A 25,058-nucleotide genomic window follows, 5' to 3' on the forward strand; every position below is an offset into this window, starting at 1 on the left:
CAACATCATTCTTAGTACTATACTAAGATATAAACGTGCATAAAAACTTAGGGATTTATGCCTGTTTTCACTGATAACAATATAGAGCCTTAAACAAATAAATAAAACCGGAGTTCTCTTAAGCAATCCCTCAATGAGACTATTAGCCCAAACCACCTTACTAAAAAATTGCAAACTATGACATTTAAAACCTGTTTTACCTCATAAACAGTAAATGTGGTGCTTGCTGTGATGATTATCCAGTCATTTCCCAAGGTGAAACGAAGCTGGTAAAGTAGATTCTGATGTGCCCTTTCAAAAATGGCTTGGCATCAGTTAGAGCCATCACATTCTGTGCTTCCAATTTCTTCTGAGGAAAACTACCACACTTGACCTACCCTTTTGAAGTCCCCACAGTGATAAATTACTAAACTTCATTCGCTTTCTCATACTCGTGGGTAAGGCAGCTATTAAGAGTGCCACTTTCAGCTACACAGAAGATCTGCAATATACTTATTTATCAAAATGCTCGAACCCCTTTGGCTAGTTGCCCAAAAAACAGAACCAACCTCCAATCGTAACTATAATCTGTGTCTGTGATGGAGAAATTAAGACTATCTCAAAAAGAAAGTTATTTAAAAATTAAAAAACTGAACTGGCTTGCAGATAATATTATTAATTCCTAAATTGACAGAAAGAGAACTAATCTAGGTATTTTAAAAACAACAGAATAAAACCTTGCAATTTTAAACTAATTCAAGGATATGCTGCTATGGAAGTCCCACATGCGGTACACAGCATTTATCGCAGACTTCAGAAAAGCTATTCTTCATTATTTGTCAATACACTGGGTCCCTGTGGTTAAAAGACCACAGAAAAAGATTAAATTGATAAAATTATATGATGTCAAAAAAGTTCCATCAAACATTTGGCAAGAAGAGATTATCATATGCAGGATGAGCAATATTTAAGCAAAAATGTAACATGCGGTTGAAACCAACTTCAGCAGCAAATTTCTAGATCATTACATTTTTAACTTGACCATTTCATAATGTCAGAACTGAATGTTAGTGATCAGAACAAAACACTCCAAAGAGAGGTAAAAGAGCCTAAATTACCCATTCTCATCCATGTCTTCTTCCATATATTCAAAGCTATTACTATTTAGGTCTAGAAAATAGGTGTAAATAAAAAACACTAATAGCAGCAGCAACATAAATGAATACAACTAGGCTGGAGACAGTGTTTGCTACTACTAGCTAGTAATGAAATTAAAGCCTAAACAGGTGGGCCTGGATGTGAAAAGATGACTAGGATGCAATTCCTGCACAGTATCGAAAGTGGTATTACATTAACGGAGTAACTGTTCCAATTACTGTAATTTGGAGAGCATGCCTCCTCTCTCACAAACTACTCTTCCAGAGAAGTCATCGTTTTTATTCCAAACAGCTCCTTACCAGTTCATTTGGTTATCACACCTGAATGATCTTTTTGAGGTAGGGGATTTGTTATTGTTTCAGGGAAAGATTTATAACAGGAATACAACATCATTATAAGGACCTAAGTCAAAGGACTATAATGTATATTCATGACTCTGCATGTAAACTTCCATTTCTTACTAAATCGTTCAGAAGTTAGAAAAATTATTTCCTCCAGGTAGCAACTTTCCCGAACTATAACAAGGTAGTCTCCCTTATTTTCAGGGACAAAACAAGAAGCAAAGAGATACCAAAAAAGTAAACAACATATGAGTACTATTTATTTGGTACGTGATTTACCTACTAGGGTCTAAAGTTATAAACTTTTATAAGTTTATATATAAAGATTTTTTAATAAACTTTATAGCTATGAGAGAGTAAAGAGATTTTAGAACAATTTAAAAACCTACAAGCTGAAAAGAGAGGAAATGGAGGAACAAAAGGGTGAACTAAGCAGTAGACAAAAGGCAAGCTGGAGAACTGCAGATAGAAGGCCCTTTGCATTGCCAAGGCAGCTGGGGAACTGCACAAGTTCAATTACAGTAGAACAAAAATCGTTCCAGTGAATTCTCAAAATACTGATAGTATTAGAGCAGTTTGAAAGGATTAAGACTGGAATAACTAGCTAAAAATGAAAATGCAGCCATGAATGTTACTGAACTTACATGGAACAACTCACAAATGCAAAGTTACTAACCAGAATGTACAGATGGTCAACTGAGGACAACTTTGCAACAGGATTTTGAAACAGATGAAATAACAGTTTCAGAGTGAAATAAAAAGCATGATTCTATCTATTCCTTGTATTCAGCATGTTGCTTTCCAGAAAAGAACCCAAATCCATTAAATTACTTTTAATACACTTCCAGCTTTGCTCCAGCTGTTTGCTGAAAGATATACATTACATTCAACCTCTAATCTTACATTGTATAACATTTTCTTCTGTGCATAGATCTAAAGATGTGAACAAAATTATCTGATACTGTTAATTAAATGGTATTACCCTGACCTAAGTGTCAGGAACAATAACACCCTCGAGGCAGGTTACAGTTAACTCTAGTAAGACAGCACCTGTATGACACTCTGCATTTAATTTCACACTCACACAGGCTGAAATAAAATCTTTATTTTGCTTCCAAAAGAACATGAACAACTTCACTGGATCAATTTATGTAGGCACTGAGGAACCTTCTGACTGACCAGAGCTGCCCTCTCCCTTAATCTCCCCAGTTCTATTTTCTTGTGCATTTCAGCTTCTGCCACCACATCGTCCCACAGGAGTAGCTACCTGCCTTCCAGGCAATTCCACACTTCTAGTAAAGTTAAAACACTAGAAATTAACATCACAAGCCTAGTAGAAGTGAGTATGGCAAAATTCTATGTTCACCCACACATTAAATGCATGAAAATACTGCACAGATCTTTGTAAGGATGAAGCATGGAAATACATTTGGCCATAAATTTAATGTAACATCCCAAATATCCAGAACTTATATTATAATTGAAATCTAAATATCAAATGCTTGAAAGAGTGTCTACTTACAACAGAATGCAAGTCTCTTCCACATTTTCTTACCTACAGCTTTTTTCATGAACACATTTGAGCTCCCTGTGTCCAGAACTTGGTATGACTGAACATGAGTCAGTTAAGAACTAAAAGATGTGTAGTCAAAGAGGAATTATATCACTATGAATAAAATAAGCACTGTTGAAAGAAAGGGTTTATTAGCTGAAGCACAGCGTGATACCCAAGATGCTACTAGGCTTCTGATTCAGACCTGGATTATACACTCTCATTTTAGAAGCACATAAAATGAATCAAAACCCACCTGCAGAGGAAATGAAAAAAAAACCCACCTCTCTTTAAATTGGACATTCAGACCAAATCCAAAGTGTGAGCAGAGAGGTTAAGTACTGACAAAAGGCAGTTCATTGCTGTGAGTTAAGTCTAATAAGTAGAGCAAGTCTTCAGAGGCTGATCAACTGCACTCTTCATGCTTGGCGCTGGAAGTCTCCATTTGGCAGAAGCAACCATGAGGACTACTGCAGCATCTCTTCATTGCCAGAGGGTCCACAACTCAAGAAGTATAAATGTACAGAGACTGAGAAACAAGTAAATTAGGTACCTGAAATGGAGTAGTCTTTGGTCTAAACCCTGTGTCTGACCTACCTCATCTGTTCTCATTATGAGAGAAAAACTAAAAATGCAAGAACTCACAAGACCAACATTGAAGTACATATATCCAGGGGTATTCTGACTTTGCGATGACATTTGGCCATGTGGCACATTGCAGTTTACATTCTGAGAGCTCTAGGCAACACGTGACCTCTGTCTTCTGGAAGAGCTGTTGTGAGGAAATGCATCATCCAATGCACGCAGAGCATTCAGACAGATCTCTCCATGTCCATTTTTTCTTAACATTTCTTACAGACCTGACTGGACTTTCACCACCCTACTCTAAATGTTTGTTCCAACCCTCTCCCCACTTCAAGTTTCCACGTCGGCAAGTCTTCACATAAGCCCATCTTTTCTTTTTCTCCATTACTTTAACCCAGTCACCTTCCCCTCCATTTCTTCCTACATTTTCTCTACAGTCAATGCCCTCCTACAGAAGCCTACTTCAATATTAAGATTTTCTGCTTTCTTCTCATAATGTCATTATGGAAGTACCCACCTACTGCTGTTCTGTTTGTAGAGAGCACTTCTTAGGCATTACCATGATAAACAATCCAAAGTAATGTTTGGAGTTGACACTGATCTCAGGGTACCCCCCATACCCAAACGGGTTCATCTACTGTTACCTTCTTTCCAAGGTACAACAGCTGCTTAGAGGGAACTCCTTTTGTCTGAAATATTTCCAGTGCTGTCACACTGGAACATTCTGAACAGAGGCAGCAGATACATACAAATGGTGCCTGCTGCTGATGCTCAGACTATATTAATTACTCAAATGTAGTCTGGCAAGCTGATGAAAAACTACCAGAATTTTTTTGTCTCAAAAGATACTGACACACCCTAACTAGAGCAACAGGATTGTACTGTAGTTGAGTAACCAGGCCAACAACAGCCATGGATCACCCTCAGGAAAGAAGCTTTCGTGACTGCAGAGTCTACGGCTGTTCACAGAAGCACTGTTTATTGTGTTGATGCCAACTTTAATTTTTCTTTGTTCATCTTTAGACAACAGAGAAAGAAAGATGAAATGTGGTTTATATAGTAGATTGTACCTGCTGCAGGTACCCCTGATGAGACATTTGTTTGGGTATAAGCAGGCTATCATCTCTTATTTATTGAGTGACAATGAAAAAAGCCTTGAGAAAATGGTGCTTTAACAGGCAGATAGTGAATCTACATAAAATTTTTCTATCAATACTACAGGAAAATGTTAATGCTTCTTTCATGTCAAATAAAATGGCAAAAATAGGAAGTTCTTCAAGTTGTAAAAACGTGTTGAATTGAATCACTACTACAGTGATAATACCAAGTACTGCTACTGCTACACTACTACAGTGATAATACTGAATGTAAAATACCAGATGAGATTAATTAATTTAATTTTTTCAAATCCAGGGGGGAGTAGCAACTTTTTTCCCACCACTGCTCTAGAGAATAGCTTTAGTAAAGTATTTTCTTTGTGTTCTGAAGTAAAGTCCTCTCCAGAGCACAGCAGTGTTGCTTTCTTGATGGAACAATTCACAAAAGAGGAACAGCGTTGGTGATTAGAAACAGTGCTAAACACTCAACTATTTACAGAACCCAAAAGCACTGAAATGAATATAAGCAATGCCAAACTGGGCAGGGAAGGAAAGTTAAGAGTGTCTACACCCAGCCTACTCAAAAACTGCAGGCTTCCATCCAAATCCAGGTCATAATCAAATTTTGCCAGGCAGGTACCAATTACCAAGAATTGAGCTCTCATTTGCAGAACAACTCTACTTTTATTATCCACTTTATTTCGAGGGAAACTGCAATTCTGGGCCAGGAAGGCAACAAAAAACACCTTGGTGATCTGGCAAAGGTTGATTTGGCTTATGGCTCCAATCTCAGCAGACTTCAAGAAACGTGACTGGCTTTCTGATACTTATTTCACAAACGTCAATTAATTATTACAGATTTATATATCATTTTGATAAAAATTAACTTGATAAGTGAAAGAGCTTCGCTTGGGATTTTTTATCTTCTCTTTTAAAGGTTTGAAAATTATTAGGGAAACGAGAAACAGACTTGCATCTTCCTTGGTTTTTTTAATCTTCATAAGACTTGACGTGTTTAATACAGAAGGACAACTCAGAGCCACAGTATTTACAAGCACTGTACTGAATTCCAAAATAGGACAGTGTGGAAGAAGAACATCTAATTTGGGTTTTATGGTTTTGCCTAAGATCTCATTCCTAAATTCACATTTTGCCATCAAAACGGAGTAATCTAAATTTCAACTGTGCTCTATAGATTCAACATCCCCACTAACTTCAGCAGGATCCAGAATTCTCTGAAAGTTAAAAAAAAAAAAAATCCAACTTGTTCTGTATAAGGGCTTAAACTTAGAATAGATGTAAAGCTTACGGGTAAAAGGAGTTAGAGCTTAAAGCAACAACAACGTACAGTTTATCTCAGTTAACAGCATGCTTCCATACTAGAAGAGCAGAGCCCGAGAACTGCACGGAACAATCCAATTAAGGCCTCTATCTCACTTCAATACACTGCTGACTAAATCAGAAATGATACGCTAATGACGGTGTATTAAATTAGATTTGCTCTACATACTATACTTTAACACTTCCTACCATTTACTGATAGTGCTGGAACAGAGCAGTTGCATGAGATTACTTAAACCTCTCCAGTTTCTGCAGTTGCATCTCTAGAATTACAGCTGATTTTCAGTATGCAGAGGCAAATTCTCCTGGACATACAAGTTTGAAAACAAGTCAGTCAGTCAGCTGAGACCCTCAAAAATTATAAATCAGCCCTCAGTCTGCCATGCAAATGGCCACTCATCAGTGTCTGTGTTTAACAGCTTAAATCAAGAGAACCACAGTATTTTTTTGAAGTTTTCTTCACCCAACTAAAAGACTTCTCCATTTCAACATTTGATTTGGTCTTTTGTCCAGTTACGGTCATGCAGCATTTCTTAATCCCAGAAGATTTATTCCAAAGTAACCATGCACATTATGTTGAGGTAAAGTATCTTGATGAATAAGTCTCCTTTTCACCTTGTAACAAAAAGGAATTACTAATGAATTACCATTACTTGATGGCAATCACTGTAACATTAAGAATGAAATTTCCATGGATCATTTCCTCAATTCCATAATATGTGGCATGGAGTAAAAGTGTGTTTCTTCCACCACTGAGAAGAACCAGACTAAGCCAAATAATCTCAGCTTCCAAGCATGAAAAACAGTAAAGAATTCATCAGGTTAAAAATAACACATTGTTTGCTGAGAGATTAGGATATTTGTTTAAAGTTCTTACTGCAGCTTTTGCATTAATACATAGAATAGTTGAATATCTAAACACACTGCAGTGTTACTCAAGAAGTAACACATTCAGCCTTAAAATAGACTATTTCACCTATCAGTATAGCCACAGCAATGCATAGCTAAGCAGGGGCCAACTCACTCTGCCCTACAGATGCACCCTAGAACGAACAAGGTTTTTCAACAACGCCTAACACAACTACTCAGTAGTGAACAATAGGAGAGAGTACATCTGAACATAATATTACACCATGACATTCTATTCAGCTTGAAGGTATAAGCAAGTTTTATGACGAGGTCATAAAGCAATTTTTATACAGAATTTATAAGATCATTATAACAGTAATTTCCACAAGCCGGTGACTGGTTTATTAGAAGACAGCCTATAGCAAAACTGAAAGCTTAGATTCCCGAGAAGTTCAACTTCAATACCAGCAATATCCAAGACTGAAGCACAAAAATTGGGAGGAAGGTTTAAGCATTAAGACTTATAAATAACCAAACAATGACATTTCAGAATCAGCAACAAAAGAAGTATTGATTTACATGAATTTTCATTTGAAAAAAATCACCTTTATTTGAAGACTAGCTTATGCACAGCATGCAGGATCGAAAAATAACTACTACTCCTGAATATTCACAACAGACACCTACTGCTAAGTCATTAATAAATGACAGCAGAGCACCTTCACCACACATACAAATTGTCTAAGATAATCTTGTTTCTTAACTTAAAAACTCCCACTTGCTTCTTACATTAGTCCTTGTCAAATCACTTTAACTGGCTTGACTATTTACAAGATAAACCTTTAAACATCATCAAGCAATCAACCAGACCAAAAGGCACGGTGCAGGACACTGGCAATAGCCCACACATGCAGGATTGTTCTGCAGAGAGAAACTGAAGTATCTTTTAAGGAGGGCCTAGGGAACTCAAAAAGATACATAAGTATCAAATATTTTGAGACTCAGGTTCAAAAGGAACTTTGGATCATCTCTCTCAGATATATCCCAGCGTGCTACGTTTTAGACAAGAATGTTCCTACTGACCAAAACTGCTTGTGTCTGACAACAAATATCTATTTGTGTACTCTGAAAACCCAGCCTAAAACCAAGCGAGTCAAAACCAAAAATCTAGCCAATTCCTCAGAACCCAGCCAAGAAAACCAGACCAGAACACATTCCAATTACATCTATCAATGCTTAACTGACTCAATATACAATAATTTTTCTGGAATTTGTCTAGCTTTTATTTTAAGTTACTGGTGGCTCGTACATTTCTTCCTACTAAAGAGTACTTGTCAAAGTAGAGAGAAGTCACAAACAGACAGTATTAAACAGAAGTAGTAGCCAACAGGGACAAAAGCTGGATATAATACTTTATGACAAAAGGACTAGCAGTCAGATGTAATGTAGTCATCTAAATACACAAATGTGCTCTCTTCAGTCATGAAAGGTAATTTCTTCTGGTCATTTGCCCAGCACCAACTACATATGTCCATATACACAACCACTTTATTACTTCGATAGTCTGGTGAATGGAAAACTACTTCTAAGATACTCTAAATAGTTCTGAACTTCATAAGTATTTCTAATCCAGGTAATCAAATGATCGGTTTATAGTAGTTTAACCGGGACAAGCTGCAATAAGATTATTACTTATGAGTATATGAAAATGGTAAATAGAAATGGAAGTTATAGAAATGGACATTTGTTAAAATGGAATGAGCCATGATAATAAATCATCCTGCAGATGGTGATACCTTACTATGGTTTTCTCTCTCCTCATCTACAACAGATCAATCTTACAAATATTGGGAAGATTTAAGTCATATTTGTCCTATCACGAATGTAGTCTGCAAATACATGATCAGAACGACAGTAATTTAAGTGATTAGAAATACAATTTTGTAGACTTCCTCCAGAGCTTTAACCTGTTGGGTATTTTAACAGCCTGATTTTTATCCCCGCCCCCCCCCCCCCCCCCCCCCTATAAATCATCTCTTCTAAACATTACAAAAAGTGCAAGGTTAGTGATTAAGCCAGTTTTAAAATAGATGTTAACACAGTAAATTGTTCATTTGGGGCACGCTAGGGGAGCTGTACAGCAGTCACAACAATCAGGCTCAAAACACAGATATAAGGAACTCCTTGATACTAACAGAATATTTATTCTCTATTGAACACAGTTTTGATCACCTGCAAGGTCCTTCCATCACAAAATACCAACTCATTAAATGAAAATTCATTCCATAAACCTAAAACCAGAATCAAGCATATGCATTCCCACCAGACTGTTTCACTATACACTGTTAAAAACCAAGTTCTTGCTTTACAGCTCTCCAGCATCCTTGTAATACCATCACATAGATAATTGTGAACCTGCAACTCCTTGGTTGCCAGGACAACTGGTTGACAAGCAAAAAGTGCACTAAAAGGGTTTTTTTTTCGTGTGTTTGGTGCAAAGAAATTCTGGATTTTTAATCCAGCTTCAAAAGAACATTCCCCTTGCTTTCTTAAGTCAGAAGTGTCTATAGGTCAGACATTCAACACAAAGTTCTAAATTTAAAAATTAACGCTGGGCATTTTACCCACTTAAATATCAAATTCTTTCCTCAGTCATGCTGATTTATATTTATGAGCAACTGGGAAATACCTTGCTATGTCATAAAATAAAAAGAAAGGCTTTACTAATTTTTTAAACGTCTTTCATGTGCTGTCATCATCCTTTCTTTACTGCAGAATCAAATGATGATGAATTAGCAGTGCTAAAGGTCCAAAAGAAACACACTTAAAAATTAATAGCTTCACCTGTTTACTGATCAAATAGAATTGTAAATAATCTCACTGGGAAGGAAGCAAATACACGTGCAAAGCAAATTACTAAGAAAAGCAAAGCCTATGTTTGCTTCGCAAAAACATGCTAAGCCAAATATTGCATTGCACAATGCTTGATATAAATTCTGAATGAACAAACCGAAACAGAACACCAATTCATGTAGGAAATATACTGAATTCTACAAGGCATGTAAGGCATTCACCAAAGCTATGGAAGAGACCACTGAAGTGCTACAGCACATTTTTTACAATTTCTGTTACTGTATCTTCAGCGAATCTGAAGAGTACCAAGCTGTTCTTATTTCACTGCTCAAAACGACATTCCCATCTTCAACCAGTAAGATCTTCAACAGAAAAATAAATGTAGCTCACTCCGGGGAAGACTCTTTCTCAGTAAGCACAATGCAGCTTCTACCTACACAATTGTTCTTTCATCCTGCTTTTATTTACTTTTCTTCTGGCACTCTCAACTATTCTGTTTTATTACTTAAACGAACACCACTAAAAGGCTTACTACTGGAACTGTGAAGATAAGCCTTTGATCCCACATGTTCAGAAGGTACAAAAACTTCCATATATTTTAATATAAAACCACCAATAATTCATATAGAAGCACCTTCCTGCAGAGTACACATCATAAGAAAGCAACATGAGGTAAAGAACCGACAGTTCCTTGAGTATATCGTACTGATAACCAACCCTTTACAATTTCTACTGTTAGCCTGATCTTGTTTCACCTTTTTGTTTGTTCTAATATAACAATCCAAACACAGAACATCAAGCTGTTCTAAAAAAGATAAAAAGGGGAAAAAATGAAGAGACAAACTTTTATTTTTTAATCACACAACAAACCATACCACAGTCCAATGATGTCACTTACCTTCACATGACTGAAGTCACCGACTTTGCTGCTTTCTTGGGGGTTAATAGGTTTAGTCTCTACTCTTGGTTTGACAACCTGCCGAAAAGGACTGGAGAGCGGAAGTCCTGTAACACTGATTCCATCTAGAAACAGAATAAATGAAATTACTTTTGCTTGTCTAATGCTATGCTTTATTCCCATGCATCTCGATCTGTATTATCAAAGTGCGAGAAAATACACAAGAGATACTAACATTTTATACAAAAAGGCAAAAAGTAAAGATTATTTGCTATGTTTTTCTCTAGAAGCCAAAAAATCTCAAACAGGACTACATCAAAAATCAGTGAAGGTCACAGGAAAGGAAGGTAACCACATCTGAAATATCACAATAGAAATGTCAAAGTTAATAATATAAAACTAGTTTTAATATTTACAATATTAAAAAAAGAACAATAAAAGTTCATGTTTTTCCATGATAGTGACCCTAACAGCTGCTTAGTATCTTTTACACTAACTTCCAGTTTTGAGGCCTGAGGGTTCTTTTTTCAAGCGGGGGGGGGGGGGGGGGGAAGAAGCCATGTTTTTTACCATCTACTGATGTATAAACATATATAATATTTCTCATGTATAACAAAGGCATAATGGTAACTAAGGTTCACATTGTAATAGTCAACAAAAAGCTTAACAGAAATTGATATCTTTAGAGGAGTATCCTCAGTTTAGTATTTACTAGCAGTCCGTGTACTGACATATAGTATAGCAATAAAAGACAATGTGACAACTTAGTAGTATCTTTTATTGCTGACAAGTTTCTATAAGTTGCAGGTAAATAAATACACTGCAGCATATTTGGATTTCTCAGCCTACCAAAGATACATTCTAAGCACAAATCATTAAAATGTGCCAAAATTACTGTTGAATCACGAAAAGTCAGATAACAAGAAAATTAAAATAATGAAGCTTTAATGTACATTGAAACTAGATTCACAATTTGTTATTATTGAGATTTACATCCAAAGTCAAAACAAGAGCAGAGGGTTATTTTTCATTGTGCTCTTTCAAGGAAATGCAATCCACAAAACACCAATTAAACATAAGCAAAAGCTCATATATTGCAGCAGAGGCATATATCTAAACATAGGGGAAACACCAAATTACTACACAAAACCCAAACATATTCCCTTTTTGGAAACTCCTCCTATCAAATTATATTTGTTAATATCACACTCCAATTCCATGGATGACCTCAAATCTGGACCTGTTGAGGATACATTCCTCAAAAGAAGAAACTAGAAGAACAAGATGGAGCATAAAATAGTTTTGTTTCATTAAAATCCAATTTCCCAGGTATCCAAATGAGAAAAAAAAGGGCACATTCCTTTACTTCCAATTTCCTTCACTAACTAGCTTTAAAATGCACCTTAGTTCAGCTTTAAAGATACAACACTGGGATAAACATTAGATTAGAAGATGCTGATTCAGGAGGATTAATAGTCAAAAAATCCTTAAAATACTTTAATTTGCAATTAAGTTATCTGAAAAAAAAGGTGAAAAGAAAGATTACTATTTCTCAAGAAATTAGTATTTCCACCACCAACAGTCACGAGCGTCATCGACTTCCTAAAAGGTCAATAACCTTTACACATTATAGTAAAAGATGTATTCACATACACCGATATCCTTCACGTCAGCAAAGCCTGACTGGATGCTGTATAGTCGTACTGGGTTTAGCTGGGATAGAGTTGATTTTCTTCACAGCAGCTGGTATGGGGCTGTGTTCTGGATTCGTGCTGGAAACAGTGTGGATAACACAGGGAATTTTTCATTATTGCTGAGCAGCGCTGACACAGAGCCAAGGGCTTTGCTGCTCCTCACCCCACTCCGCCAGCGAGGAGGCTGGGGGTGCACGAGGAGCTGGGAGGGGACACAGCTGGGACAGGTGACCCCAGCTGACCCCAGGGGTATTCCAGACTATATGACATCATGCTCAGCATGGAAAGCTGGGGGTGGAAGTTGGCAGGGAGGGTCACTGCCCAGGGACAGGCTGGGCATTGCTCAGTTGGTGGTGAGCAATTGCTTTCATTTGCATCACTTGGTTTTGGGTTCATTTTCCTCTCTTTCCCCTCTTTTCCTTACTTTTTTTTTTTTTTTAAATTATTAAACTGTCTTTATCTCAACCCGTGTGTTTCTTTGTCGATTTTACCCTTACAATTCTTCCCCCATCCCACTGGGGAAGGGGAGTGAGCGGCTGTGTGGTACTTCATTGCTGGCCGCAATATTCCACATAAACCACAACATTCTCAAGGCTTCAACGGCCTTCTGCAGAGGATTGCTGGAAGCCGAGGGAAGATGTGCAAAATGCGATTCCTGCAGTTGCCACAGAACGTTAACTGGCTCCTGCAAGGGCCAAGGCACTGCTCTTCAGAAGATGGTATGAGATACTACCACTGAAGTAGCAGAAGGAATGATCCAACTCTCATAACATTTCTAAGTGCTTTAAAGAAAGGGAATTTTAAGAAAGGAAAATTTTAAAGGAGGGAAAACTATTTTGATGGTTCTGGTGACCTCCACACATAAACAAAAGAACTAATTGTTAAATGAAATACGTATCAACTTTTGTGTGGAGTGCATGAAAAATCGCTTTTTCCCTAGAACCCACAACACAAGTTGTCATATTTACGATTAATGTTCATTTGATGTATGTCTTTGTGCAACAGTTAGGATGGACTTTGGCACACCTGTTGTTTTGCTGCATGGCTGAAGCAAATATCATCATCCCCACTGGGGTTTGCAGAGCAATTTCAGTGCATGCAAACTAGATTATTTTTGGAGTAAACAAAAATAAATCAAAGACTGCAATCCCAGAGAACAGGCACTGTACTGCAACCTCTAATGGGGACATAATAACCTGAACCAACAAGCAGCCCTTCAGACAGATTTGGGTCACACATGGAGGGGTATTTTATCCAGAAGGCCAGGGTAAGTCTGGCCACAATGTAATGGAAGAGCTTTTAGCAGACTGCTTCTACTACCAATCTACTCCTACTGCATCATCTCAATCTAGATACAGCCTTTAGTCACTAAATCCAGCAATTCTAAATAAGGAATTATAATGAGATCACCAGGCAATATAAGAATAGAAAAAAACACTGTGATCAGAAATTATACAGTTCATATTTAAGACCAGGCATTTAGTTTCATTAGATGCAAGATCCAAACACAAAAAAACCCCTAACACATTTTCAGAACCACACAACTTGCAGTCTACCTAAATTAACCCGGGTTGCCAACCATCTGATGGAACCAGGTTTTGCCAGTCAGATTAGTTTCCAGCCCTCAGAACAGACAGCACAGATCAAGCATTTCTCAATGAACAGTCTGAAAGAATTTAAAAGCAAAAGGCTAACAATTTATTTTCTAATGTTTTATCTTTGCTCAAGAATATTGCCAAAGCACTGAATAACCTGTTGTATCAACTACCGAGGGAGAGCAGGACAGGCAGATGAGAACACCCTGCCTGTGCAACATAGCACCCTGCCTGTAGCAATGTCATTCACTAAGAATTAATCAAAACTTACTGTGCATAACTTTCTTTGTCCACCTGAAAACACTGCTTTGGACTGTTCAGTAACACATTTATTAACAAGTTACTGTTAAGGGACAGACATTAAAGTGACTCGCGTAGGCTTACCAAAGTAAGAGAAATACACGATGTAATAACAGTTCCATCTTTTAGATGGCAACACAGGTAAGAACAAAGACCACGATGTCCAAATTCAAGCAATCGTAGAATCGTAGTTCCATTTACAAATCCCAAAGGTTTGTACCTTATTACCTTGGTATAATAATCCATGCATTTTCATAGACTGGTTTGGTTTAGAAGGGAGCTTTGAAGATCATCTAGGCCAAACCCCACTACACCACCTTCTTTTAAACATCACGATTCTTTTCCAGGTTTACTAGTTAATGACTTATAGATTAAAACACAAGCAAACAAAAAAAAGATTAAAAACACAAGCCCTGAAAGCAACCAAAACATGAAGGAGCCATGTCCACATTGTACGACTCTGAAGCATATGCAGCATTAGTGTGGCTTCCTCATTGTTAAATTCTACCTTTATCTCTATGAATGCTGAAACTAGGAGTGTTTATTAACATTAAATATTCAAACTTATTTGTTCCACGTGGGTCCACTTCAGAAAAATCAACCAGCAGCATCAAACTTATAGAAAAAAATATCAGAAGGGCTAAGTCTGAGTAGGATAGCTACAAATGGGAAAACAATCATATCGGTTATTATATCTAGAAAACTGAAAAACATATCAGTTAGTCATTTTTATGAATATTTGACTAAATTTTCTGAAAGTTCAACTAAAATTAAGCCTTTTCTCTTGTAATATAACTACATTAAATCATCATGTAGTAATCTAGCCCGGGAAGACCAAGGGAAAAGGAAGGGAAATTAAAGCACAGAATAGTAGGCGTTGAGTATACCCCTCAGCAAGTTTGCCAATGATATCAAGCTGTGTGGTGCAGTCAACACGCTAGAGGGAAGGGATGCCATCCAGAGGACCCTTAACAGGCTCGAGAGGTGGGATGGACTAAAACTCATGAAGGTCAACAGGGCCAAGTTCAAGGTCCTGCACGTGGGTCAGGGCACTTCCGAGCACAAATACAGGCTGGGTGGACAATGGATTGAGAGCAGCATTGAGGAGAAAGACTTCAGCGTGTTGGTTGACGAGAAGCTCAACACGACCTGGCAATGTGCACTCGCAGCCCAGAAAGCTAGGTGTATCCTCAGCTGCATCAAAAGAAGTGTGGCCAGCAGGTCATTCACCCACCACCCGCCACTCCACTCTGGTGAGACCCCACCAGGAGTACTGCATCCAGCTCTGGGGCACCCAACATAAGGAGGACATGGACCTGTTGGAGCAAGTCCAGAGGAGGGGTACAAAGATGATCAGAGGGCTGGAGCACCTCTCCTATGAAGACAGGCTGAGAGAGTTGGGGCTGTTCAGCCTGGAGAAGAGAAGGCTCTGGGGAGACTGACTGCAGCTTTCCAATATGTAAAGGAAGCTTAAAAGAAAATGGAGAGAGACTCTTTGCCAGAGTCTGTAGTGACAGGACAAGGGGTAATAGTTTTGAACTGAAAGAGGGTAGTTTTAGATTAGATACTAGGAAGGAAATCTTCACTAGGAGTGTGGTGAGACACTGGCACAGGTTTCCCAGAGCAGCTGTGGATGCCCCATCCCTGGCAGTGTCCAAGGCCAGGCTGGACGGGGCTTTGAGCAACCTGGTCTGGTGGCAGGGGGTTGGAACTAGATGATCTTTAAGGGCCCTTCCAACCCATTCTAGGGTTCTATGAATTTAGTATGGGCTAATAGGAATTTTATTTCTAACTTGCACAAGAAATATCAAGGTATCAATCCACCCCTAGACCAGCTCTCAACATCCCTTAGAAACCAACTGATATTAAAGCAAACATTATTATTAGCCTAAGATTTGAGGAAGTAATACACTAAAAAGCTTAAGAGCTCACCAGCAAAACTTATCATACCTGTATTTGATCACAGGCTTTGAAATCTTTTTTTAATGACAATAACCTAAGGAAAGATATTCTTTCCAAATTGATGAATGATTTTCACCAGTCCTGTATTTAGAAAAAAGCTGACAGTGATTTTCTTTGCAATTTCATGTACCAAACATAACAAGAACCAAGCGTGAAAAACTGCATGGTATTATTCAGATTTTCTATTTTGTATATGACACAAGTTTTCATTTCTTTGAGAAAGGAATAGATATTACTTAAAGCAACATCACAGACATACAACTAATGCCTGTCAATTTACCTTTTAAAAACCCATTCTATTGGGGGGGGGGGGGGGGGGGGGGGGGAGGAGAGACAGGAGAAAAAGGTTAGTTTAAATTTTTTCTCTGGTGAAGAAGGATTTTTTTTTTTAATCTCTACATTATACTGTGCAAGAGAACTTCTCTGCCAGAGGCCTCCAAAAAACCCGATGTCCTCTTGCTAGTGATTTTTAATTATTTACCTTTTTCTGTTCTTTTGACTGGGTAGCAAAGATTATTAGACACTGTCTAGCTCCTCTGCAACACATTAAACAGTGACCACAGAATGGAAAAACATAAGCTGTTACAAGCCCTGGTAGGCTGCAGAACTTAATGATGGCAGGAGAAAACAGGTAATTGGAAAGTTTAAAGCATCAATGAAGTAGTTCACCAGAAGTTTTAAATTACTTTATATTTCTGGGTTTTGAGACTTCCTAAATTTTATTTTCTCACATGAAGTTTAGAGATATGAAGATGCTAGGTCCTCCACAGCTTTCTTTCATCAATCCATACTGTCAAATATCTTGTGCAGCCTTTTACTATAAAAAGAACAATTGTCTTTCTACTCTGTCCAGAAATCTTCCTAATTTCTAGAACCCACACTGAATATTTCCATGGTAACAACACATGACCAACACTTTTTCCATGGTAACTGCAAAACCACAGCTTGCCTTTCCAACATCACAGTCACTGCTGTCACAACAAAGGCAAAATCTCTTACTGGCATTTCCACTCTGCTTTCAAAGGGTAAGTAAATTGTCAATTTAAGTTCACTAGACACTTCGCAGAACAATCCCACACCATTTCGTATTTGAATGAGGGAAAGTTTACTAAGGGAGTTAAACCTGTACGACCTGGTGACTAAGCACTGAAGCTGGCACAGGATAGCTTCTGTCCCGCTCTAACCCATTGTTACCCCTTGTAATGCCATGGGGTACAGCGATTCCTGGTCTGATTCAGGTGACAGAAACATAGACACCTTTCAACTGGCACATCACAACTACAGTGGTCTCAAACTCTGTTGCAAGGAAATCCAGGATACCACAAAAATTTTTTGCATTCCACTGCATCTACAGGTAACTGGCCATACAATGTCATGAGATGCAAAAGCAGCTAAGGTTATAGGTTAAAGCTGCAGCTTCTCTGAAGAAGAAATAATTCCAACCCAGTGACAGTACAAACCTGCTTATTGCCGTTTTTTAAAAACACATGAAATGCACTTAATATTATATACAGGGCTGTTTGTGCGCAGGTGCTGGCGGTGGGGCTGGGGGTGGCCTCTGCACAAGCCGGGGGCGCCGGGGAGGGGGGCAACAGGTTTCCGCAAGGGCCACAGGCGGCCCAGGCAGAGGAGGAGGCAGCCGAGGGGGGAGCAGCAGCAGAGGCAGCCCCAGGCCGCAGCAGGAGGAGGGCAGGAGGTGCCGCAGGCCCGGAGCAGGGCTCCCCTGCAGCCCTGGCGAGCCCCCGCCGGGGCAGAGCCCCAGCCTGCAGCCCGGGGAGGGCCCCAGGCCGCAGCTGGGGGCTCTTTCCTGCAGGAGCTGCGGCCCTGGAGAGCCCCGGCGGGAGCAGGGGGTCCCTGAAGGGCTGCAGCCCGGGGCAGGGCCCGCGCTGGAGCAGGGAGACGGGGCAGGAGGCAGGAGCGGGGCTGAGGGGCTCACACGGGCCGGCACACGGCCCAGACCCGCCCCAGCCCCGGCCCGGGGGACAGGGGCCGGGAGCCCGGGGGGCAGCTGGGGAGCGGGGAAGGGGTGGGCAGGTGTTTTAATGTCTTACTTAGTTTCTCACCATCTAATTCTAATTTATTTGGCAGTAAATTACATTGACTTTCCCCAAGTCAGGCCTGTTTTTCCCACTACAGTAACTGGTAAGTGACCTCCCTGTCTTCACCTCAGCCCATGAGCTTTCTCCCCGTTTTCTTCCCCTGGCCTGCTGAGGAGAGGGGAGGGAGTCAGCCGGCTTGGGGGGGTGGGGCTGGGCGTTTGGCCTTTAGTCGAGGTTAACCACCTTATATTATACATATATATATATATATAAGCATTATAGTAATTTCTTTCTTACATGAGTGCTTTACAAGCATGAAAAAATAAGAGCTATGTCAGAGTTTTTGTAAAGTACACGAGCATAAAACATGAACACTAAATACCCCCTCAACCCGTTTGGTTTTTGTCAGTCCATTACCTGAAAGACATTTCAAAACAAAAAGCCTCTTGGTAGGCAACCTCTCCTACAAACAGTTCAACATTTTTAAAGTACTTTCAGCATGTAGAAAAAAAAAGATTTTAAGAAACTCAGGACCGGAGAGTATGTTTGCTAATTCAGAATATGCCTTTTTATTTTTTTCCCCTAGAAAACTAGAACCATCTTGTATTCTTCTGAAAGTTGTCGGAATTCTAGAAACATGCTGTCTGCAGCAACAAAGAGGGGAATAACAGAAGAGTAGAGAGTTTCAGGCAATATAATCCACTTCACCCTTCACAGTATGGTGGGCATTAAGGTGCAGTTCCTTCTCTCTCTCAAAAACATGCTTAGGAGTATCCATCACACAGGAGACCACAGATCACAGCACTCCAGACAGAGCTACCAGGAACGCATTAACTCTCTGGCTCCCAGGAGCAGGGCAGAGACAACAAATAGCAGACTAAGCACATCTCTGAGACTCCATTGAATCTGAAGAGGATGGTAATAGTAATTAACAGTATCAAATGCAGTATACATAACGATTCCTTCCTGAGGCTGGTGAACTAACTAAACTAGAATTCGAAGTTAGATTTAAAATAATGTGAATACAAGGAAAGGGAGCAAATGAAAGGTAAAGAAATTCATAATCAAAGACCAGAGATTATCTAAGCACGCTACATTAGTGAGAAAATAAAGTGCTTCAGCAAGGAAAGAGAATAACAGGATGGCAGGTCAGTTAGCCCATGTGTGCCAACAATAAACGTACTGCTATTTGCCTCATGTCTGTCTTGGCTATTTACATTGTAAAGATTTGGGGCCTGAAATACCTGTTATTACATATTTGTGTAGTGGTTGGTACAACTGATACAGGCTAAGGTCCTACAGCACTTAGGTACTGTTAAAAAAAACCCTGTATCAGTCAAATTATGAGACAAGACTATTTATCTAGATTAAAAGGCAGCTGGAAAAGAAAAAGGCACCTTATCTTCTGTAAGCACTAAAACTGGAATTTAAGAACTCTGTAAGAAAAGTTCTTAAAAAATTAAGCATATTTTTAAAGGTACAGGGTGATGAATTTATGGAAGAAACAGAAGTGTTTGTAGTTAAAAAAAAACAAAACAAAACACCCACCCACAACTCATTTGCTCAGATTAACAGCGCAACCAAAATGAAAACTGACATCTTCAAACAGCAGAGAGAAAAAGCTTCTTAGAAATGAAGTCACTTCGAAAAAAATATTCTGAGTGATTAAATGTAATGAAGACAACCAAGCACAGTAACACTGAAATGATCACACTGAAATATCTCTGAGGACTTCCATCATCATCATCATCAGTAATACCATTACCCTAATAAGAGTCCTCTAGGGTACTTAGATTTTCAGATGACTTGTCAAGATTACATTTAAATACAAACCCACCTATCTTTCTAACAAAGAAATATATTGCCTATACACTATGTACGTGTAGGAACATTTTAAAGTAAATAAAATCTAGCCATTTAAGTAGAAAAGCAACAAAGTGAGTATGAAACATACAATGGTCTTGCATACCAATACTAAAAAATATTCAAGATCACTGCTTTTAGAAATATGCTGTTATTTCTCTGCAACCTCTTCTCCCTTAGCAGAGACTTAAGGCTTAGATTTGCTTCTCTCTTAGCATGTAATTAATTAGTTCCTTTGATGAGTTTATGAATTTAAAAATTCTCACACCTGTCTTTAGGTTCCCTATACACAGGATGAATGAACACTACCATTTTACGTAATGAAGTACTCATTGTAGATTAATTCATTAAGCTTTGTAAAGCATTATCCCCATGTAACACAAGCTTTTATTAAAGAGACTACTTCCCCAACAAGTTACCATATATAATGCAATCCAGAAAGAGCAGCTATTGTTCTTTTCCCATTTAGTGTCGGGGAAATACTGGATCTCAGAAATTAAAGTATGACTGGGAAGGAGCGTTCATTATGCTAATAGTGTGAGCATCCCATTGACCTCTTTATGTCACTTTAACAGGTGACACAGACCTTACTGCTTAACCTCCTTAAGTCTGGCTGTACAAAGTAGACAGACTAGGAGACACCAGGAGGAAACACTCTTAACAGTCTTAGCATCAAATTAAATACACATACTGACTTTCCTGACCAGAGAACCTAGAACATACATAGAAAGAACCATGAACCGTCCAGCTAAGGGACAGGAGATCTAAAAGTTCATTAGCATTTGCAGCAAACAGATCTCCTAAAAGATCTAAATCTCTAAATCCCAGTCAACTGCCTTCAAGATGTAAGCCTAGTTTTTCTTCATCCTAATTAATGAAATGTCTCTGGAACACCTGCCCAGCTGCTCAAAGTGCTTGCCAAGTAATTAATTCCAAAGAAAATAAACCCAAGGCAATCCAGATTGTGACAAGAACCCTAAATGACATGCTTTAACGGGAGGCACATTCATCTGCAATGTTATCTGGCACGTAATTAGGCTGTATTTGCATAAATGCAATTCCCAGCATGGAAGCTTATACAACACAGGATGGCATGTTCCTGGCATCACAGCTAGGACCTTATGAAATCTAATGACTGGGCAATAAAATGTCAAATGAAATTCTGTATAAATAAATGGGGGAAAAAAATCCTAAACTTATGTGTGAAATAAGAGGCCCTCAGTGTGTCAGACTGTTCAGGAGCAAGATCCCGGAGCTGTGGTTCACAGATTCATGAATCTACCAACTTTATGTTCAGCAACAGTCAAGAAAGTAAGTGACAAACTGTGCATTACTGTATTATTATAAGGAAAGTAATATAAAACAAAACAAAGAGCATCATTAGGTCACTACACAAATATGTAGATCGCCCGTCAAATAGTGTATACAGCCTACTCAAACATACAGAACTGAAAGAGTTCAGAAGGGAGAAGGCTAATTGATGTAGAACTGTTTCCCTAACAGGGACAACTAAGCCAGTCAGAAATCTTCGGTCTGCGAAAGAGACCACTGTGACAATAACATGAGGAAATGTCGTAAAATCATGACTGAAAGTAGGGTGTTTAGAAGATAAACTGTTACCTGTTCCTTGCAATACAAGAACCAGGTAATATAAGGAGGACACCAGTAAGTGCAAAGCTGCTAAAAGTAATGTAGCTGTGATTCTTCTTGCCACAGCATGGTGTACAGTGCTGACAGAGAGAATGAAGAATTTTATGAAAGAGAAACCCACCAAGAATGACTAACAATGCCTGAAACCCTATCAGGCTCTGGAAGTTCCTAAGCAAACAACAGTTGGAGCCCAAAAGCCTGAATGGAAGTAGCATGTAGGTTCATGATTTTCCCTATATTCTCCTAGAGGCATCTGCTCTTAGCCACTATCACAGCTAGGATAGTGGACTAGACTGTCATTGATCTGATCCTGTACAGCCACTCATGTGTTTTTGCTTCCTTTAATCTAGACCACCTAACATTTTTCTTTATGAGACAGTATACCATCAACACACAAGAATCAGATCAGCAATTTTGATTGATAACTTAGTTTACTTTCCAATTGGATAAGTGTATCATCAGAAACACCAGTAATTTACCCTTTCTGTACTATGTCCTGATTACAAACAGCATCGAAGGAAACAATTTTAGCATCAAATGAAAACAGATCAAAGTAACAGATGCCTTGCTAAGGGCATTACTTTTAAAATTATTTTGATCATCATTGTAAATCTGGTCTTCAAAAGAAAAAGGTACCATAGCTACCATAAGCTTAAAAGTCATGTCATAGTTGCCATTGATTTTTCTAGCTCTTTACTGTTCTTTACATCGGGATCTTACCTGCCTCTTCAGAAAGTACAGTATTTGTAAAGTTAAAAGCAATATAGCAAAATTAAAGTAGCAAGTAAAAATGTCGGTGTACTTAGCATCTCTAGTAACACTTTCAAAGTACACACAGTACAGAGCACCCAAAGATACCAAAGTTCTAAAGAACCAATAACAGATTCTACTCCTTTATCATCTCAATGAGAAAAGTTTGAATTGCTTCCAGGCTTCAGTTACACAACCTTTCAAAGAAGCTGTAGACAGAAATAACAAGGTAAAAATGTGCAAAGACTTTGTTTGTATGTGGTCCCATAAAAGTTAGATACTGCTGAAGAAACAGAGGCCCAAATCCAAATCTCACAGCTGTTTGATGCCAATACTGAGAAGTATGTATGTTATCTTCTCCTTCCATAGAATATTTTATCTGTATGTTATTTCATCTGAAAAACTGCTGGGCAAGTGCACCTTCAAAATGTCTTTAAAGCTTTTTGGAGACATGGCAAATGAAGAAAATTTTTTTATATATATAGAGAGAGAGATATATACATATATATATTTAGAAGTTACAAAAATGAGATCAACAGAACTGACACTAAAGATAGTAATGTCTAGGTTTTAAAATACTGACTTTGGTAATTATTTTTCAACTTAACATTGATAGAGTTCTTTCTCATTTCCATGACTCTGATTTCTTTCCTATTAATATGAAACTGTCAACATACAAAAGCTAAGTTTCCAATAATAAAGTTCAATTTAAATTTTGAATCAACTTTCCTATACCCTTTCCATACAATGTAATAGATAAGTTGAATTATGGTCTAAGAAAAATTCTTAAAAGCAAGCAGTAAGCCATTAGAAGTTCCATGGAAAAGAGAGGGGTCATCTATCCATAGGGTACACAAGGACCAGGAGTTCAGGAATCTGTAAGTAATTCAGTATCATCTGCTCCTGAAACAGTAAAATCATCCTACAGTTAGCATCGGATCTGCACCCCTGCCCCCCAGTTCTGTGAATTTGTAGCATAAACTTGTACTATGCAGAATTACATCTCCTATCAAGGGCATTTCTCAAAGCCTCAATTCCTTGGCAGCTGTGTTTTCACAATAATATCAGGGTACAGTCTTCCTCCACTATCAGCTTTTTCAAAAAGTTCTAAAGTAAACCTCAGAGTAGCAATGCTATGGGGTTTGTACAGTTAAATCCTACAATGTTTTTATAATTTATGTATTTTACACCAGTGATTTTTGTCTAAATGCATTTGCAAGATAACTCACAGAAATCAGTCCTATTCAACTTGAATAACATATGCATGTGACCTTATTTTTTTAATTTTTTTTTTATTTTTTTTTTTAAAGATTAACTATACTGACAACTCATACCTGCAACTGGATCCTGGGAAACAGTCCAAAAAATAATGGTACTTTTTTTATTGTTGTTGTTAAATACAGGAATAGCTTGTTTTGTCAAGTTAATTCAATCAGTGCAAATACATCAGGCAATTGAAAAAACACAGAGTACAGCATTCACTCCAGTGAGACTGTATGTTTATTATAAAAAGGAAATCCTTATTACAAGTATGTGGTACTTGTAATTCCAGATAATTCTAATACAAGCAAGCATTCTGAGTTTTTTAATTCATAAGAAGCAATGAGTTTAAGCACATGAAACCTTCTCTACCGTACAAATAGTAGGGGGATTATGCCCTACATTTCAGTAGGTCGCTTCTGGCAAAACTGCTGTCTGCCATGATTAAGAATTTCAGATACTTTGATAACTAAATAATCAACCTTGTTATTTCTTTTTAAAGCCCACTCATTCTCATTGAAGCCCACTCTCTTTGAAGCCCACAACTCAATGGTGGTGCAAACTATTCTTCTTTACCTTCATAAAATAAGGATACAAAGAGACACATCAAAAACACTCTCTATCAAGAAGGATTTGAAAAGATAGCAGGGCAATCACCATGGGAAAGTATGGTCAGATGATCATGCTCAGAGTTGTGACAAAAATTCAGTCTTCAATCCATACAGCTCACTGAAGAGTTGTCTTTGCATTACAAGACAAATATGAAAATACACATCTACATCACACACTATATTTTAGAACAAATGGCAAAACAATGGGTAAGTGTTTCTTAGAAGTACTTACAAACTTCCTAAGCAAGGAGAAATTAAGAACTCACCATCACTGAGATCTTGCAGAAGGTTTTCTTGGCATGAAAAGTCCAGCTTCACTTTAATGTTTACAGTAAACGTTGCAATCTTCCCAGGTTTCAGTGGGAACTGGGAAAGGGTATCTTCTAGCTTCCAACTCAAGAAGTCTCCATACAGCTTCTCTGCATTAAAATAAGCAAATATTTCATGAGCATAACCTCTGTGTTAAGGAAGTTTATAACTGTTGTAGAGAATATTAACTGATTCGTCATTTTCTGTTTAAATTCTAAACTATTCATAATTAAGGCAGTACAAACGAATTTAACCTTAGAAAGATATCAGAGAGGTTACTGATATACACCTAGAAGCATCACAAAGCTCAAAATATGAAATTAAGTGAAGACAAGGAAAAAAAATGTTACACAATAGGCAGCATAACATACA

General features: G+C 38.2%; 1 protein-coding gene across 7 annotated transcripts in view; it reads right to left on the bottom strand.

The window, feature by feature from the left end:
• The window catches only part of TRAPPC9 (trafficking protein particle complex subunit 9), a 508,634-nt gene that overhangs the window by 389,589 nt on the left and 93,987 nt on the right, over nucleotides 1-25,058 (bottom strand). For all 7 annotated transcript variants that reach the window (XM_056330195.1, XM_056330194.1, XM_056330196.1 and 4 more), the window contains 2 exons: nucleotides 24,644-24,796; nucleotides 10,654-10,778 (listed from right to left, as the gene is read on the bottom strand). In XM_056330195.1, the coding sequence (XP_056186170.1) occupies nucleotides 10,654-10,778; nucleotides 24,644-24,796 (278 nt within the window). The remainder of the gene's footprint in view (nucleotides 1-10,653; nucleotides 10,779-24,643; nucleotides 24,797-25,058) is intronic.

The sequence above is a fragment of the Falco biarmicus genome, chromosome 3 (genome assembly GCF_023638135.1).
Source record: "Falco biarmicus isolate bFalBia1 chromosome 3, bFalBia1.pri, whole genome shotgun sequence".
NCBI classification, from domain to species: Eukaryota; Metazoa; Chordata; class Aves; order Falconiformes; family Falconidae; genus Falco; species Falco biarmicus.